This window comes from Equus przewalskii, chromosome 26 (assembly GCF_037783145.1).
Source record: "Equus przewalskii isolate Varuska chromosome 26, EquPr2, whole genome shotgun sequence".
Lineage (NCBI taxonomy): Eukaryota > Metazoa > Chordata > Mammalia > Perissodactyla > Equidae > Equus > Equus przewalskii.
Window position 1 is genome coordinate 24,396,462 of NC_091856.1, and position 20,645 is coordinate 24,417,106.

General features: G+C 40.3%; 1 protein-coding gene across 1 annotated transcript; it reads right to left on the reverse strand.

The window, feature by feature from the left end:
• Window positions 1–342: 342 nt before the first annotated feature.
• Window positions 343–19,000, reverse strand: PSMD5 (proteasome 26S subunit, non-ATPase 5). The gene is made up of 10 exons (XM_070595778.1): window positions 17,922–19,000; window positions 12,220–12,364; window positions 11,074–11,187; window positions 10,503–10,631; window positions 8,629–8,738; window positions 6,798–6,940; window positions 5,831–6,022; window positions 3,830–3,939; window positions 3,307–3,447; window positions 343–1,170 (listed from the first exon to the last, which is right to left on the reverse strand). The coding sequence occupies exons 1-10, from the start codon at window positions 18,095–18,097 to the stop codon at window positions 913–915; spliced, it is 1,518 nt and encodes a 505-aa protein (XP_070451879.1). The 5' UTR covers window positions 18,098–19,000; the 3' UTR covers window positions 343–912.
• Window positions 19,001–20,645: the final 1,645 nt, after the last annotated feature.

A 20,645-nucleotide genomic window follows, 5' to 3' on the forward strand; every position in this document is an offset into this window, starting at 1 on the left:
AGCAGGGCACTGGAAAACAGGTGGGAACATGTTTTGGTCAGTGAAAAAGTGCATCCCTTGCTAATCAATGAGATGGAATCCTAGTTTATACATAGCGTCCCTTTCGTTCTAACTCAGGTTATTAGGAGTCAGTTTCCTTCTCTCTGATCCACTCAATATTGACTTGATGACTCTGAAAAATTTTTTAAAAGCAAAACCCTCAACAATGACGACCCACCAGTAAATAAAAAGACAGTTTGGGGACATTTCCAGTTTAGTATACTATTACTCCTCCTCCTCCAAAACCACTATAGAGTAAAATTCATAGATAAACAGCAAAAAAGCATCAAAGAACACCAGAAACATTTTTAAAAGGTTTATTTACTGTTTTTCAAAGGAATATTAGTAACAAAAAAATCAGAAGAGACCTTATTAAAAGTATTTATTCTTAGTATGAAGAACATAATTTTAAGATTCCATATTACTTGTTTTTCAAATAATATTTATATCCAAGACTTTGAAAGTGGCATCAGAAGGGGGAAAAGGACCAAAAAAGAACAAAAAAAGGGTGGTGAAGAGAATTCAGAAACAACCTGGTTCTATTTCAGTTGAAGCAGATTTTAAAATAAGACAGTAAGTTCATGGAAATGTTCTGGGAGGAGAACAAAACTTCCATCTTCTTGCAAAGATTAAGGCAGTCAAAGGAATCTGAAAAGCATTTGGTTCAATTCTGACCAAGTGTGCCTCCTTTCCTGGTTTCAGACTGTACTTCAATGTAGAAACACAACAAATATTGGTGATAAAATTACATTAGATGCTCCATGATAATTCTGGGGGGAGGGAAGTCTCTGTTTTGTAAATTACAGATGGAGTCAAATGGCTTAGGAGAAGGTTTGGTAAAAAAAAAAAAAGAGGTCTAGACTCCGGAAGCAATCATTCGGCTCCTTCCACTGCTGTTGTGGAAATAGGTTTCACATAGTATGGACCTTCGCTCAGGTAAGTTCTGAGCCTCAAATAATTTGGGTTCCCAAAGATTTCTGCAATTGTCTTGGAATTGGCAAGTGCTTTCACCAGTTCATATTTGGCATCCTTTGAAGCTTTGTCACGCTCCACGGACCGGTCCATCACATATTCTACAAAACCTGGACTATTAAACATAAGTTTCTGAGCCCAGGGTTGGTCTGCAATGGCCTAAAACGGAAGATAGAAAGAACTCAATTTCTCTGAGCCTTAAAAAGTTAAGTTTGCTAGTGGGATGGCACAGTCCCTAGAAAGAAATTTGGCAACATGAACCTTAAAAATGTTACTTTTTGCCTCAGTAAATGCCCTCCTGGGAATCTAACAATAATCTAAATATTAAAAAATCTTTGTATACAAAGATGTTCAATATAGTATGAAAGTCACAATATAAATGTCTAATAGTGGGGGGATGGGTAATTAAATTATGGTATATAGCCATAAAAAATTAAATAAAAATTAAGAATAACATTTATAAAGAATAAGTAAATCTGTATATGAAAAAAGTAGATCCCAATTATATTACAACAGTGGAAAAATAAAACAAAAACTAGAAAATAAAAGACTACCGTAAAGAAATTCTCATACATGTGCACAAGATGATATTTTTGAGAATGTTCATTATAGCATCCTTTGTAATAGAAATTATTTAAATCTTCATTTACAGAAGAATGATATACTGTGGCTATACAATGAAATACTAATGACTTTCTAATGGCTTCTCTCAGTATAAATCTTAAAAACATAATGTTGAAGAGAGAAAGAAAATTGTAGAATGATGTGAATGGCATGATACCATTTACAAAGTTTAAGAATACGTAAAAGACTGTAATTTGTTTTAAGGATATATACACATGTAGTAAAAGTATTAAATCATTTGTGGGGTTGTAACCCCTGAACTCATAACAGTGATTATATCCGGGGGGGGGGGGGGGGGAATGGGATTGGGCAGAGGAAGCAAGGTATGACTATATGTTTGAGATAGTTCACCAATAAATAAATAAATTAATAAATACTGACACTAATATTAAAAGGAAATACACCAAACAGGTATGACTTTATGTGATTTTAAAATTTCTACTTCTCAATCTTTCTCCAATTTTAAAATGGTGAATAAACCACTTTTATATTTTTTAAAACCTCACCACTACATTTTATGAACAAGGAATAATCCCATTTAGAGCCTAGGCTCTTCCTCTCCAAATGTGTTCGGCAGACCAGCAGTATCAGCGTCACCTGGGAGCTTGTGAGAAATTCAGGATCCCAGGCTCCACTGCAGAACCAGTGACTCAGAATCTACATTTTAACAAGATCTTAAAGTTCCAGAAACACCAGCTTAGTTACCAAGTTGAGGATGAAGGGTGGGCTGAAATAAAAATAGCCATCCCAACCAGTAAATCAAAAATTATCTCTACAGCTGTGGCCAACTAAGTGGAGCAGAAGGTAGAAGAGTGGAAAAAAAATAAAGTAACAACGGGAATAGCAATGCAGGAGCCAAAAGGACTACCACAGTGACTACTGACAAGGGTAAAGCAGTGTAGAAACATTTTTGAAGTTGATGGGAATCCTGTATCCTTCAAGACCCAGATCAGGTATCACATCCTGCAGGACGCCTCCCGTCTCTTGTCGCCTCCATTCTCCTTGTTCCCTCCCTCTCTAGGCCAAGCATGCTGCCTGAAATCCCATTATTACGATTACTAAAGTCATTATTGTATTTCCATGAGCCCAGGCACCAGGTAAGTGTGGGAGCTACCAAGATAAATCAGATATGGTTCGTATTCTTAAGAAACTGTTTAACAGGTCAATAAATAAACATTTTCAACATAATGTAATAAATAGAACACAGAGGTATTCTTCTCACCACAACTGTAATTATATAATTAACTCTACAATTATATTTATTGCCTGAAGGTAGAGGGCACACAGGGGTCCAGAGATATAAAGCAAGCAGGTTGGTATCACTAGAACATTAAGTGCCAGAAGGGGAATGGCAGGAAAAGGAAATAAGGCTCAGGAAGATGACCAGGGCTGGTCAATAAGGGTTTGCCCGATGGCAGAGAAGGAATCTGGAATTAATTCTGTGATCCCATAGCATCCTGTTCAAACTGCTGCCACAGCAGCTAATACCTTTTACTAATACAGTTTATAATACCTAATACCATGTACACATCTGTCTCCCTCATTAGTCTATACTAATAGCAGCACTTGTGTATCCCCGGGGCATGGCAGAGGTACTGGCTCATTGTAAGTACTCACATGTTGAACTGGCAGAGTCCCAGAAGGACCTGTGGAAAAGAAGAGGATGCCTACCGTGAACACTTTTAAGGCAGCACAGCGTAGATCAGGGAAGGGTTGATTACTGATGCCACGGAAGAGCTCCAGCGGGTCCCGAGACAAAGAAGAAAACCAGGATTCTGTCATCCTCAGGAGGTCATCAGTCTGCTGCTCAGGCTACAGGACAGAAAAGGAAACCTCAAGACATCTAGAAGTCAGGAAACCTGGGTTCTGCTGGCACTCTGTCATTAACTCACTGTGTGATCTCTGCCAAGTCAGGAGCAATCGTCCCCAAACCCAGCCTATACTTTCCCAATTTTTTTTTCACGGAGTTAATTAAGCAATCTCTAGGATCCTCTCCAGTTCTAATACTCTATGATTCCACTTTAACTTTGAAAAATGTCACTAGTCATATAGAATGATGGTTATCTTCTTTTACTAAGAGTGAGAAAGATGGCATTTGGTCAACATGTATGTTAACTAGTGATATACTGATTCACACAGATTTATTCTCCCAAACGTATCCCTCTGTCCTTCATTAATTTCCCAATCTACTTACTGGTAAATAAAGAAGTGATGAAAGTGCATCCAAACACCTAATTTTGAGTTCTGTTGAGGCATTTTTCGCTTGATATCCTATTTTCACGAGCAAGCGTTCAAAGCGAGTTCCTTTGAAGGATAATGAGAGATTTTTTATTGTGGTAAAATACACATAACATAAAATCGACCATTTTAACCATTTTTAAGCATGCAGTTGAGTGGTACTAAGTACATTCACATTGTGCAACCATCACCACCATCTATCTCCAGAACTCTCCATTCCCCCATCTCCACCTGCTGGTGACTACTCTTCTACTTTCTGTCTCTGTGTATTTGACTATTCTAGGTATCTCAGATAGTTGGAATCATACAATATTTGTCCTGTTCCATCTGGATTATTTCACTTAACATAATGTCTTTAAGATTACTCCATGTTGCAGCATGTACGAGAATTTCATTTGTTTTTAATGCTGAATAATATTCCATTGTATGTATACGCCACGTTTTGCTCATCCATTCATCCATTCAATGAACACTTGGGTTGTTTCTACCCTTTTTGGCTATTGTGAATGAACACAGGTGTACAAATATCTGTTTGAGTCCCTGCTTTCAATTATTTTGGGGATATACCTAGAAGTGGTCTTGCTGGATCGTATGGCAATTCTACGTTTAATTTTTTGAGGAACCATCATAACTGTTTTCCACAGTGGCTACACCATTTTATATTCCTATCAGATATGCACAAGGGTTCCAATTTCTCACATGCTTGTCAATACTTGCTATTTTCTGTTTTATAAAAAAATGATACCCATCCTAAGTGAACAATGAGATTTTTTTTTTTTAAAGATTTTATTTTTTTCCTTTTTCTCCCCAAAGCCCCCCAGTACATAGTTGTATATTCTTTGTTGTGCGTCCTTCTAGTTGCGGCATGTGGGACACTGCCTCAGCGTGGTTTGATGAGCAGTGCCATGTCCGCGCCCAGGATTCGAACCAACTAAACACTGGGCCTCCTGCTGCGGAGCGCGCGAACTTAACCACTCGGCCACGGGGCCAGCCCCAACAATGAGATTTTTTAAAGTATGCTTTCGTATACTATGACCCCTATCAACCAAAACCAACATAAAAATAAATATGTAGTTAGAGACCAAGTGACAGTCCTAAAACACAGAGTCACACGCAACACAGCATATATAAGTCAAAGTGCAGGGGATTTGGAATCAAAGGACCTGGGTTTGAGTGGCAGCTGCCCAAAGTCTGTATGATCTTAGAAAATTTTCTTAACTTCTCTGAGTTGCAGCTACCTTATCTGTAAAATGAGAACGACAATAGTGTGTTCTTGGCAGGATCATAGGAGGAAATGTCATAGGCAAAAGCAGTTAGAAAAGAACGTGTGATGAGGATACAAGTTGTGATACACAACAGCATGTTCACTTTCAGCATATACCTCACAGGGTTTCAACAGTGCTGCATTTATTATTTTTCGTGTAGAATTCACAGTGCTTTCAAGATACTCATGGATGTGCCACAAAAGTATCACTCTTAACATAAAATCTTATAACAAATTTTCATTTCTTTTCCTTTCTTGATATTACAAATATGAAACAAATGTGTCTTTTCATTAAATATTCACAGCAACCCTGAGTAGTCGTTAGACTCTTTTTATAAATGAGGAAAATGAGGCCTAGAGTAGTGAAGTGAGTAAATGAAGTTCAAAAAGCTAGGTGAGTGTTAGAACTGGGACATGAATCCAGGTCTTTCTGACTCCAGCCCTTGGTCTTTGTACCATGAATACTACATAAGGCAGACGGAGAAGAGAAAGAGTGTGTGGGCCAGTCAAGTCAAAAAACAAAATTTCAGTAATAATCATGAGACTTTTAGGGAGGAGTCTAAGATTATGGTAAAAAGACTGCCACTTGTAAAAACCAGTTTTTATGATACAGTTAATGTACTAGCTAATGATCTTAAATCCTTGTCAAAAATGAAGATATCCCTAAAGAAAGCCAAAACAAATCACACCAACCTGTTTTCTGTAACACCTGTTTTCCTTCAACATTGGATCCCAGGATTCCAATTGTGTCCACTGCTACACCAACCATGGTGGGGTCCTGACTTTCTGTCATTTCAAAGACTTTTTCCACAAAGGCAGGATAACGCTCACAGACCTGTTGAGGACTATCCATGATAGCCAGGTTTCCAAAAAACTTCACAAATCCTAAAAATATTAAAATATATTAAAAATAGATTATTTTAAATTTTAATATATTAAAAATATAGAAGAGGAAGACAGCATAAATTGTGGGCCCTATGTTTTCATAGGGACAATAATAAACTACAGGCCAGAAAGAGGAAAAAGGTTATGGCACTGTATTCCCTGGAAATCAGACAGACTTAATAAGAAGGACCTGTGATGTTTGGTCCTGAGAGAACAGAAAACCCAAGGTGTTAATGGAGCTGGGTCCAAATGCTGAAGCACTGTCATATGCAAGAGGGAGAACAAAGAAATCACAGGAAGGCAAGTTTGGAGTTATTATTAGGAAGAAATTTTTAGACAGAGATGTTCATCAATGAAATAAGCTAAGCTACCTAAGGAAGGAATAAATCTCCAAATTCTGGAAGTGCTCAAGAAAAACGAATCAACCATGTCCTAGAAGAGAACGGCTGGAGTAGATCTTATATTAATAAAGATTCCAACTCAGAAGTTTGATGAATCTGTGAAATGTACTGTAAATGTTGTGACTAGTACTTTTATTTTTCTTTTGGCTGAGGTTGAAAGGAAACCATCCTAATGCTCTAAGTAGCAATACTTCCAGAAAATGACAATCAACAGTTCATAGCTTCCAGGGCAATAGAGTCTACCTCATTAAGGGGCTATGGGTATTATCTCAAGGGAAGCAGCTCTCAAGAAAACAATCCCTGGCCACCCCTGTCAGAGATAACTCAGAAACAAAACATGCACCATCATTTCCACAGGCATCAATATTTCTTACCTGGCAAATAGAAGCTAGAGAAAGGGTCTGAATCTGCCCCAACAATTATATTAGAAATCTGATCAATTACTCCTTCTTGAGCAAGGTACTGTCGTCCATGATGAGTACTTGCCAGCGATGTCACCGTCTCTATACAGGTTGCTCTGAGATGCCAAGATTTTGCATAGGATTAGCATACTTTATAAACTGCTTTCACATAGGTTATCCTATTTAATTCTTTCCATCAAATCTGAAAGGTCAGTGATCCTGGCTCTACTTTTCAGATGAGGACAGAAGGATGAGAAAATTGCAGTGTCTTGTCCAGAATCACGTTGTTATTAAAAGGCAGAGTTTAGACCTAAATCTTGCCCTTCTGACTTGAGGCTCATTATTATTTCCATTATAACATAGTTACTTCCTAGGAAATCTTTTTAAGCTTTGTTTTATTTTGAAATGTCAAACATATACAAGAGTAAAAAGGACAGTACAGTAAGCCCCAATGTACCCATAATCCTGATTGTATAGCTATCAAGATTTTGCTTTAATCTTTTTTCCCCATTTTTTTCTGAATTGTTTTAAAGCAAATTCTAGTCATCTTGTAATTTACCCCCACATATGTCAGCGTGCATCTCTAAAAAACACGAAGTTTTTCTCACATAATTATAATGCCTTTTCCACATATTAAAAAAATTAATAATAATTCTTTGGTATCATCTAATACCTAACCATGATCAAATTTCCCCAATTAACTAAAAAAAGTATTTTTATAGTTGGTCCTAAGGTATTTTAACTGACTATTTGCAAGCTTTTTTTTCTATGTCACAAAATCTGATACAAAGCTAAAAAAAATTAACAAAATTAATTCCCTTATTAGGACTGCTTTGAAACAGTGTAACTGGTGACTGATTTGTGCATCTGAGATTAACAAATTCAGTCACATTTAATGAACATAGGACGATCAGAAAATCATTTAAGACAGGGATAACAAAACCTATGTACACAAAGATGGTAACTATGGTGGTATTATAAGAGGAAAATACTTGAAGCAAACTAAGTGTTCAACAGTGAGGATGTATTAGTAAATTGTGGAATATCAATAAAGAAACTTTTGGCAGATAGTAAAGGGGACTTAGTGAGTAGGGGGCTGGGAGGGAGGAGACTGGAATTAACATTTCTTTGAGGACCTATGTCAACCATTGTCTTGGTCTCTATGGGGTCAATCACGTAATCCTCATATTATCTTCTTTACAGTTGTCATTGTCCCATTTAGGAGAGAGGAGACTTAAGTGCAGAAAGGTTACAATAATTTGTCCAAGGTCAAATAGCTAATAAGTAGCAGAGAGGAACTCAAGTCCAAGTCTTGCTCATTTTCAAAAGTCACGTTTCAGAGGAAGATGGCCATGGATGTTAGCTCAGGGCCAGTCTTCCTCAGCAAAAAGAGGAGGATTGGCAGTAGTTAGCTCAGGGCTAATGTTCCTCAAAAAAAAAAAAAAGTCACTTTTTGTCCATCATGCCATAGTGCTATTATTTAACAACAAACCAACACCAAACAATGTGTACATTAACACAGTAAGTAATACAAAATGGCATCACCATGTGATTGTAACTTTTTAAGACCACACATGCCTAAGGACAGGGAACGCAGTTATTCAAAAGCAGCTGGATTGTCATGCGGGGTTTTGCTAAGTTCTAGTATGCTGTCACAATATAAGCTTCTTCAGGACATACATGAGTCATGAGATTGCAACCTGGGCATAGGCTCTAGTAGGGAAGATCACACTGAGTCCCAGGGTTGTTTCCTGGCCCTCCAGAAGAGGACTTTTTGCTTTAAGAACTCTCTCAGAAAACATACCTGACTAGCACATCCTCGCCAGTCAGCTCTCTGAGGAGCTGGGTCACCAGTCCACTGGTGGCACAGTAGTTTAAAGATTCTGGTGACACAGAAGAAATTTCCACAATTAGCTGAAAGAAAAGAACAGAAAAAGCAGAAAGGTCAAAACAGCCCCAAACTTGTCAGATCTCATTTTAAGTTAAATGTTGGAGTTTACATAATTGCATTTTAAAAAATCCATTGTTTGTCTCCACAAGTAGGAAAACTTTATCAAACACATAAGAAATTACTTTGACACAGAAACACTCCATTATATCTAGGTGTATCTGCGCTTAAAAAAAAAAATCATCAATTAGAGTGCAAAAGCCTGAATCAGCAATAACCGACAGATTGTAAAAATCATTCATTCATTCATTCATGCATACATTCTATCAGTCAATCATTCACAGGCACATCCTGAGGGCTTACTGAAAGATATAGGACACTGAAGGATTTTAAGCACAGGTATGACGGAATCACATTTAGATTTTTTTTTTTTTTTTTAAAGATTTTATTTTTTCCTTTTTCTCCCCAAAGCCCCCCGGTACATAGTTGTGTATTCTTCGTTGTGGGTTCTTCTAGTTGTGGCATGTGGGACGCTGCCTCAGCGTGGTCTGATGGGCAGTGCCATGTCCGCGCCCAGGATTCGAACTAACGAAACACTGGGCCACCTGCTGCGGAGTGCGCGAACTTAACCACTCGGCCACGGGGCCAGCCCCCAGATTTAGATTTTTAAAAGATCATTCGGACTGCATGTGAAGACAGACTAGTGGTGACAAAATAAGGACTCCAGTTTGGATGCAAATACAGCAGTGCACGTGAGAGATACTGGTAGCTAAGACTAGGATGTTGGTGGCTATACCAAGGAAGAGAAATGCATGGGTTTAAGTAAAACCAACATGACGTGATGACTGAATAGATAAGTGGTAGGGAGAACAAAGCCCCACAGAGAATGAGCTTGAGTCTAATATCCAACCATGAGGACTGTGGGACAGGGCCACTTTGTTGCTGCTGTTTTTTATTAGGGGCAGGAGGCAGGTAGAAAAGATCAGGAGTTTGGTTTTAATGAGTGTGAGGGGCCCAGAATATGTCCAATGGGGAGAGAGTGAATAAGCAGTTGGACCCAAGGCTCTGAGCTCAGAAGAGAGGTCTGGGACGGAGTTTATGTTTGAGAGTCATCACCATTACAGGTGGGAAGTGAAATCAGAGGATGAATGATACTGCCTAGGAACGAATACAGAGTACAGTGAGAACAGGGCTCAGGACTTCACCTTCACAAACTCCAACCATTACAAGTTCCATAGAGGATAATGAGCCAGGAGACTGGGAAGAAACAGCTAGAGGCAGAAGGAGAACCAGAACAGTGTGGTATCAAGACATGAAAAGTACGAGTGTTTTGAAGCGAGAATTAGACTGTAGAGGGTTCCATTTTGAATACGTAGCCTATCAACTGTGTGGCCTGAGGTCAACTACTCCATCAACAGTGAGGTTAATGATAATGATGTATAGGGTTTACTGTGAAAACTGAAGATGACATCTGTGAGGATTTAGCACAGCGCTCAGTACAAAGCTCGTGCGAATGAGAGCCATTTCTTCTTACAACTACTACAACTAATTTTTTCAAAGTCCAGTTCCAATGGTATCTCCTCTGTTATAGCACTTACAGTGCAGTGTAAACATTTCTTATCTGTCTCACACTAGGCTGGGAGTTCATCACTATATCTCCAGCACGTGGTATAGGGCCTAACACAGACTATGTATTCAATAAATGCATGTTAAACAAGCCATCTTCCTTCCAATGCAAGCTTGACTGCATCCTGAATTGTAGGCATCAGAAACTGTGCTTTTAGTCTTACCTCATACACCCTGTATCGAACAATGTCATTTGTTTTCATTACATTTTTCAAATCATCCAGCAGATTGCTTTCAAATAAAGCCTCCAGTCCAGCTTGGGTCAGTGATATTCTTGACAGGGATTTAATGGCCTTATGAGGAAAGAAAAGATCTCTAAGTCATAAAAATATAGAGTATTAATATCTACTTCATAAGACTGATGTGAAAATTAGTGCATGGAATGCCCCTTGCCCAATGAGCATTCATTACATTTTAGCTATTATTATTTATAATTGGAAAAGATACATATTATTCCCAACAGAAAACAGATTATGTAAGTTTTGTTTCCTATCAAGCAACCCATTGTAAGCCCTATGATGGATAATTCAGATATGTGTCTTCTAGAAAACAGAAGGGTTTTATTAGTATTTATGTGACATCATTTATTTATTTGATACCATATATCTGTGGTAGCAAATTCAATTACACAGATCATCCATTTAAACCTTTACCTCTCAATCCAGAAGGCCCTTCCTTGCCTTTTAGGACACCAATATCTCTGCGCGTTTAAGCTGATGGCTCTAGCTGACTTACCGCTTTAGCTACAGATAGATTCTCTCCACCAATACAATAAACGACTTGTTTTAGTAATTCAGCATTATTTAGAATCTCAGTAACAGCATCAGAATTTTCAACAATTCTTCCAACCTGAAAGAAAGAAAAAATCAGAAATACTCTTCCAAGGTAGGGCAACACATGAACACACAATGGTCAAATTTCCTTAGCATGCAGTTATTTTAGGAGTTACTGATTACAGCTTTAAGACAAGTCATTAGAAATTCCAAATGACCCAAATTCATTAAAGCTAAACACACATATCGTCTAGTAACATCTTTGAAAGGAAAGAAAAAAAAAAGGTGGGTAAAGAGTTGAGACACTTCAGTGAGTGAAAACAATATAAATCCTAGTTCTGTCAATTTTTAGCTACATTGACCTTGGGCAAATTAAATAACTTCTTTGAGCCTAATATTTGTCAATAAAATGGGATTATAATACTTAACTGCAAGACAGTAATGAAGATTAAATGAGACTAAATAGGTAAAGCACCTACTACACCGTCTGGCACATAAATGATCAATGAATAAATCGATAGTTTCGCCTTTTTGTTGAATAAACAATTTAGAGGAGAAAAGGAAAAACAGTAGTTGAATATGTACTGGATAACTAACTGCTCAGCTCCTAACATTTCAAAAAGATTAATCCTCAGCAGCAGCTCTTCACCCAAATCTTAGTAGGATATTCTGGTTACCAGGGTGATAAGAGTTACTGTCTTAATTGGTTGGTTTAGTGACCTTCACAATAGTACTTCGTTCATGCCGCTATAAGACTTAACATGGCAATCTTTTCCTCTAGACTTGGGGTTCCTTGAAGGAAAGACATACACTTCATTTATCTTGGTGGCACTAACAGTATATGATACAATGCCTGGCATGTAAAAGGAACTCAGTCAGTATTTGATGAATGAATGACTCAGACGGTACTTAGTGGAATTCTTACTTTAGCTTGTATCCCCTCAGGTAGGGTTAGCCATGAACATTAGAATAGCCTCGACACTCCCTAGAGACAGAGAGATCATATTTTCCTTATCGCTTTTTCTTTGGCATGCAGCATAGAGCCTGGTCCAGAGCAAGCAGTCACTAAATGTCAGTTCCTTTATTACGTGCTGGTAAAATGTCATACCTGGGACAGAGTGAGGATTTTCACAGAATCACTGGGGTGGGTGAGCCCCCTCTGCAGGTCACCCTTGAGGTTCCGGGCCACGTGAACTGGCTCCACAGCTTGGAGCAATCTCTCCAGAATGGATACACACAAAGCAGTCTGTTCCCTAAAGGAGGCACCATAGCTCTCATTAGTTCATGTCTTGCCAGGTAGGAAGTAACAAGCTAAGAATATCTGCCACTTAGCTCAGTGAGGATCCCTTCCACACAGACTTCCCTTTGAAACACTAGCTTCTACTAATTTATTAAATAATTTACTAAGTACCTATTAGTGCCATGCCTGTGCTGAGGCTACAAAGAAGGATAAGATATATTCTCTAGCCTCAAAGAGCTCAGTCTAATGGAAGATATGGAAAAACAGAAAGGCAACTATAATCCAGGTAGATAAATGCTATAGGTTCGGGCTGGAAGCTGTGGGAGCTCAAATAAGAAGACAGTACAGAGAAGGTCTCTCAGAGGGGTAACACCTGAGATAAACTTTAAGAAAAGGTGAGAGTTATCTCAGAGAAGACAGTACCTGTTCTAGGAAGAGGGGGTAGCAGCACACGAAACGGCAGAGAGGAATGAGATAGTGTTATGCATTCAAGGAACCACAAGTAGCTTGGTATGACTAGGTCAGAAGGGGAGAGAGGTGGGGAGGAGGTAAAAGGCGGGAGATGAACAGCAAGACATAAAACAGGAAAGACGCCCAGAAGCCAGATTTTGATAGGTCTTTTATGTCCCGCAATGGAACTTAGCCTTTTTCCAGAAGGCAATGACAAGCCATGAAGCAGTTTTAGAGCACAGAAGTAACATGATGAGATCTGACTTATAGAAATCACTCTGCATCAGTGTTAGAGAAAGAATTTTCAGTTAGAAGGCATCATTGAGGGGCCGGACCCGTGGCCAAGTGGTTAAGTTTGCACGCTCCGCTTAGGTGGCCCAGGGTTTCGTCAGTTCGGATCCTGGGTGTGGACACAGCACCGCTTATCAAGCCATGCTGAGGCAGCGTCCCACATAGCACAACCAGAAGGACCCACAACTAGAATATATAGCTATGTACTGGGGGGCTTTGGGGAGAAGAAGAAAAAAAACAAAGATTGGCAACAGATGTTAGCTCAGGGGGTCAACCTTTAAACAAAAAAAAGAAGACACTGTTGACAATGAGAAGTGATGAAGGAATAAAACAGGCGAGTAGCAGTGGGGATGGAGAAGAGGGAAAAGATTCAACAGCTATTAAAGAACTAAATTAATCAGAACTTGACTACCAGATGTAGATACAGAAGGTGTTTCAAGAGTAACTTCCTCATCTCTTAATAGGCAGTACAAGTAAATGGGCACTCACATACCGCTAATAAGAGTATGCAATTAAATTGGTACACATTTCTAAAAGGTGATTAAGCAATACATAGCAAAAGTCTTAAAAAGGAACATATCCTTTTAATTTAAGGATTGTACTTTGCATAACTGAGCCTAAAGGAGTAATTAAGAATGTTCTTATACCCAAGACAATTGAAAACATATGTCCACACAAAAATTTGTACACAAATGTTCATAGCAGTGGAAACGACCCAAATGTCCATCAATTAATAAATGCAAAATGTGGCATATCCATACAATGGAATATTATTCAATCATAAAAAGGAATGAAGTACTGATACATGCTACAACATGGATGAACCTTGAAAATATGTGAAGTGAAAGAACCCAGAGGCAAAAGTGTTCCTTTCGATGATGATTCCATTTATATGAAATGTCCAGAATAGACAAATCCATAAAGACAGAAAGCAGATTCCTGGTTGCGAGGGGCTGGAGGAGGGGATAAGAGGGGGAATGGAGAGTTACTGTTAATGGGTACATGTTTCCTTTCCTCTTTTAAAAAACTGCAATTGTACATATCATAAAATTTACCATTTTAACCATTTGTAAGCAAACAGCTCAGTGGCATTAAGTGCATTCACACAGTTGTGCAACCATCACCACCATCCATCTCCAACAACCTTTTTCATTTTCCCAAACTGAAACTCTGTATCCATTAAAAACTAACTCCTCATTCTCCCCTTCCCTCAGCGGGTAGCAACCACCATTCTACTTTCTATCTATAGGAATTTGTCTACTCTATGCACCTCATACAAGTGGAATCATACAGCATTTGTCCTTTTGTGTCTGGCTTATTTCACTTAGTATAATGTCTTCAAAGTTCATCCATGTTGTAGCACACGTCAGAATTCCCTTCCCTTTTAAGGCTGAATAATATTCCGTTATATGTATATAACACATTTTGTTTATCCATTCATCCACTGATGAACGCTTGAGTTGCTTTGGTGATTTTAGTTTGTTTTAGCCATTCTAATAGGTATATAGTAGAATCTCAATGTGATTGTAATTTGCATTTCCCTAATGACTAATGATGTTGAGTATCTTTTCACGTGCTTATTTGTCAGCCATATATCTTCTTTTTCAAATATTTTGCCCATTTTTAAGTTGGGTTCCTTTCTTGTTGTTGAGTTTTGAGAGTTCTTTATGTATTCTGAATACCAGTCCTTTATCAGAAATATTCTTTGCAAAGATTTTTCTCCATTTGTGACTTGCCTTTTCATTCTCTTAACTGTGACCCTGGAAGAGCAGAATGTTTAATTTTGATGAAGTCCACTTTATCCATTTGTTCTTCTACGCATCATGCATTTGGTGTCACATCAAAGAAATCTTTGTTTAACCCAAGGTCACAAAAACTTTTTCTAAAGTTTTCTTCTAGAAGTTTTATAATTTTAGGTTTTATATTTACGTTTATAATCCACTCTCATACACTGCTGGTGGGAATGTACAATGGTAGAATCACTTTGGAAAACAGTTTGGCAGTTTCTTAAAAGTTAAACGTACACCTACCATATGATCCAGCCATTCCACTCCTAGGTATTTACTCAAAGAGAAAAGAAAGAATATGTCTATGTCAAGACTTGTACATAAATGTTCATAGCAGTGTTATCTGTAATATACCCAAACTGGAGACAATGCAAATGTTCATCAACAGGTGAACTGATAAACAAATTGTGGTACATCCATACAATGGATGACTACTCAGCAATAAAAAGGAATGAAGTATTCATTCACACCACATGGATAATACTTAAAATTATGCTGAGTGAAAGAAACCAAAAAAAAGAGTATATATTGTATGATTCTACTTATATAAAACTCTAAAAAATAAAGGCAAACTCATCGATAGCGATAGAAAGCAGATCACTGGTTGCCTGGCTGAGGCAGGGAGGGATCACTAAGAGGCATGAGGAAACTTCTGGGGGTGAGAGATATCTTTGCTATCTTGATTGTGGTGATGGTTTCATGGGTATATATGTGTCAAAACTCGTTAAATTGTACATTTTATTATGCACAATTTATTTTATGTAAATTATATCTCAATAAAGCTGTTTTAAGAAAAAGCAATGGTAGGTTAAACTGTGTAGTGCACAAATTTCAAGTCGCATGTGGCCCTTTGGTACCAAGAAGCCAAAGAGTTAATAACTTACAATCAGTCTTGTTTGACTTCCGTGTTGTAAAGCAGTAATCTTAGGACATACTTTCCCTCACAGGAACTCCTGTCGAGATTGTAGATTCACACCTATTAGACCAGACCTTGAACTAATATATAGCAACCTGTGTGCTTTAACCAGGATAACAGCAATGTATCTGGAGACTGCCAATCTACTATCCAGAGAAGAATTATTCCCACAAACTGCAGTTTGTATCTACTATGTAGCCAGTTCTGAAGTACCCTGCCTTTAAATTTTCATTAAGATTGTTTGCTAGAGCACTGCTCCTTCATTCAGCAAACCATCTCCCCCACAGAACTTATTCTTAAGACTCCTCTTCGTTTCAGTTCCTACTGCATCCCTGGTGTTAACTTATGATATGAGCCTTGAAAGTCTCTTCGTCTATAAGATAAAGTGGTTGGACTAGGCCTCTCTAAAATTTATGAGTCTAATCTTTTATTTAGCTTATATTGTATTATGTGTTGCACCCTAGGAGGGTTGCAGAGATGAACAAAATATGGCCCCTGCCTTCAAAGAATTTACAAACTAGAAATAAATACATTTGGAGCTATAATATATGGCAATAGTGTAAAGCATCATTAACCGAAGTTATGATAATGTCCCTCAGAAGATCTGAGGACCAGTCACTTAAGTGACTAAGAAAGACTATATGCAGTGGATGGCCCCTCACCTGGTCCTTAAAGGATGGTCAGATTTGGAGAGAGGGGAGGGCATTTCAGTTAGAAGGACTGGCATGACTAAAGTTAGGAAAGTGCCAAGTCATGCTCAAGAGAAAGTGAGTGGTGCCACCTGGTATCTGGAGGAGATGAAACACATGAATAGGAGTGGAGGGAAAAGTTGAGGCTGGAAAAGTAGGGTGGAAATATGCTGTAAAGGTCCAAATACCAGACTAAGAAGTCATGATTTTACACTGTAGGCAATGGGAAACCACGGAAAAGATGTGAGCCAAGTGACCTGAGAAGTTCACTGTGGTTGTGGCATAGCAAGGACATGCTAGAAAGGAAGCTTTGAGGTAATAAGAAGTCAGACAATGCAATAGACCTAGCAAGAGGGAGAAAATGAAGGACTCAATGAAAGTGAACAAATAAGGGATATTTCATAGACAGACCTCAATAATGTTACCTGATGGATTTAATGACGGGAGAACAAGTATGAAAAAGGGAGGAATCTTAGGCTAGAGCCAAGAGAGCCTTCCGAAATCATCCAGTGTTGATTCAATGACTCATCCTTTTCAAGCAGAAAGGTCACTTTTAAATTTCTGGATCACAAACATTTTAAACCCTTTTACATTATCAGATGATCAAATACAAAGTGTTTCTTAACCAAATATCACAAATGTGCATAAAATGAAAAGTAAAAGTTGCCATCCTACCATTCTAAGTCCCACTTCCATATTAATAGTTCCTGCTGTACCTTTCAGATATTCCCAATGTTATACTAGCCACTGTGAGTTTGAGGGGAAGAGTGTAATCCTTTTTAAAAATTACACGTAATGGGATCATAAACTCACACGATTTTTTTTCATTCAACAACATATATTAGAGATCTTGCCATGGCCACATATATAGATCTATCTCAGTTTTTCTAATCGCTGCACAGAGTTACATACTAATGTGTCACAATTTATTTAGAATCCTCTTTTAATGGATATTTAGGTTGTTTCTAGTTTCTTGCTTTCACCTTCTGCTACGGATATCCCTGCATAGGCGGTGCATTTGTGTGGGAGTACACCTGCACGTTAAGATTCTACAAGAATTACTGGATCAAAAGGCAAGTGAATGAAAAATGTTGACGGATCTTGCCAGACTGCCAGGATAGTACCCCTTCATAAGAGGGGGAGAAAAGCTAAAGGCGTGTACACAGGATTGTGGCGTCCTCCCTGTAGATGGGCAACCCTGCTTCCTCCTCCAATTCCTATTTCAAGGATGAGGGCAGTGAGGCCAGGGGCACACCGCAGAACCTGGACTTGAACCCTGTCTCTAGCCTCTCGGCCCAGGGACCTGCCCTCTCTGAATTTCAGCTATACGCTACCCTCACTGCGACTGGGCAAAAGCCTTCCCCGTCACCCCAGCCACCCGGGTGTCCATGCTCGGGGATGTCACTCTCCCCCATTCAAGCCGCGGGGTCCTCTCACCTGTGGTTCTCGTGGAGCAGCGAGAAAAGCGGCCCAAGGTGCAGTTCCGCCGCTTGCTCGCGGAGCTCGCTCAGCGGCACTGACTGCAGCACCGACTGAAGCGCGCGCAGCTCCTCCAGCGGCGCTTCCAGCCGCGACACCTCCCTCAGCAGCGCCAGCGCCTGGGCCGCCATCATGCCCCTCCCGCAGGGGCTCGCGGGCTGTCGGTTCGGCCCTCTTCCCGGCGAGCTTCCCTGAGTCTCGCGAGATCTGCCCGGCGCAGCCTGCTTTTCCCGAGTTTCGGCTGTGGCTGCGAGCTGCTGGGGCCGCACCAATAGCAATGCGGAGCTGGCGGGCTGCGCGTGCTCGCGGGCTGTCAAGCCTCGCGAGACAGCGGCCGTTAGGGTCGAGCCGATGGTCGCTAATGGGTGAGGGGTCGCGCTCGCGCGTCATCGCGGGCGCCGCTCAGTTGGTCGCGCAGGCCGACTCTCGGGTTGGGTTGCGTGTTTCGCAGAGAGAGCGAAGGTTCGTCCTCTGCCCGGCTAGCGGAGTGGTGAGAATGAGGACATCCCCCAGGTTGAACGGCTTCGCGGGCGGCCTCCTGCTCTCCAGCCGGACCCTGGGCTGTGGCGAGAGCGGCGGTGCTGGAGGCCGCTGAGGCTCGGGCAGCCCTGAGGCCACCTCGGGGGGGCGGAGGCGATGGGCATCCCGCTGCCCGGCCGGTCACGTACCAAGAGGAGGCGAAGTGGCATGCCTCTGGAAGACACGATGAAAATTCTCGAGAAGCTGGAAGACGGCGTGAGTAAACCGACGTGGGGCGCCTTTCTGGCGTCAATGAGTCAACCGGGCGAACCATGAAGCAAAACACCAGGGTCATTAGGGCCAGCCTGGAGAGTATTTCGCCCGTCTGCTCCGGGGTGCTGTGCATTCTCCGTGACGTAGACGTGCCAACACTGGAGACTGAGTTAACCTGAGTCGAGGACCAGACCAGAGCGGGGCGGCCTGTGATGCTGAGGGCCGTCTGCAGCCAGGCCAAACGCATTTACAAGCAACTGGTGGAAGCCACTGGGAAAGGCAACCCAGATCAGTGTCCTGCGAGCAAGGGATGGTTTGAGAAGTTTAGAAATCGCTACAGTCTGCGAAATTCGAGGCTGATGGGGGAGGAAGAACCGTTAAATGCCCAGTCAGCACCCAAGTATTCCAAGCAACTCCACAAACTGATCAGAGCTAGAGGCCAAGTGCCTCAACAGATCTTCCTCGCCGAGGAGATGAGCTTGTTTGGGAAGTGCATGCCTTCTTGTACTTTAGGGAAAGACGAAAATCCGGAAAGCTTAGAGGAAACCACAGGATTTCCCTCATTTTTTAGTGCCAGTGCACAGGTGACAAAATGATGAAACCGTTGCTCCTTTATAAAAACCCTAATCCCACTTGTCTTCTGGAAAAAGATAAAAAACGCCTTCCTGTTTTCTGCTGATCACACCCCAAATTGACATTAGCCGCTGTCCTCTTTTTGGATTGGTTTCATAATTGTTTTATCCAAGCGCGGAGTTATTTAGCAGAAAGAAATCTTGAATCAGAGTGTTGCTAGTTTTGGACAGAGGTCCCAATCACCCAGACTCATTATTCTTGGTGCATATAATGATAATACTGTGTTTCTCCCTCTGGAAGGCACTAGCCGTCTTCAGCCCTTGGATCAGGGTATAATTGAAGCATTGAGGAGGTGTTACACCAAGTATGTATTTGACCAGTTTGCTGACTGTATTGCAAAAAACGCTTGCCTTGCTTTGAAAGAAGCGCGGCAAGTACAGCAGTGCTTTGGTAGTGATAAAAGAGGTGATGGATGAAAACCAGCCGCTCTTAAAGCCTGGTGGAAACTTTGAGAGGATGTTGTGAGTGATTGTGCATGTTTCCCTAAAGCCAATGAAGAAGTTAAAAAAATCATAAAGTCTGCAAAACAGATGGGCTTTAAATTCATCAAAATCAGTGAAAGTGAAATTAACAAGCTATTCAAGTTTCAAGCTTTAGCAATAACTGAGAGAGAGTCTCCATCCATAGATGAGGAAGAAGGCAAGTCCCTGGAACCAGAGGTAAAGATGAATCTAGGAACATTGGATGCTGTCTTACACCAGGCCTCAGACCTCACTGATGCTGCAATTGATATGGATCCTTTCCTGGATTGAAGTTTGGCCTTTAAAAAAGATTTCAGTGAAGTGTTCTATACCTATAAAGAGGTGCAAAACAACCTTCAAAATAAAGCCAATGAGTTGAAGAAAGAGAAAGAAGACACAAACAATAAAGAGGAATTAATGTGGGTGAAGGAGGTGGATACAGAATCTGAGTCTGAAGGGGAGTCTGAATCTGATTCTGAATCTGATAAGGAGGAGGAGAAGGTAGAGAGAAAGAGGATAAGAAACCTCCAGAAGAGCCTGAACCCTCAGGCAGTGGCCCTAAGAATCTTACTATATCTGAAGAATCTGCCAAAGCCATAAATGCAGACCTGGACTTTTGGAATCTAACTTTGGAATTGAATCTGGAGAGAGTAGAGATACCTGAGTTGAAGGAAGAAAAAACTCCAGAGGCAGTTTCTTCCAAATAACAGCTCATCTCTTGCCATCCTTCCCCTCTTGTCCTAACATCATCTTCATCGTGACCATCCTTATAATCATCAGCCACACATCCATCTCATTTAGTCATTCAACAGACATTTATTGAGCATAAACTCTGCGGGGTCCTGTGCTAAACTTG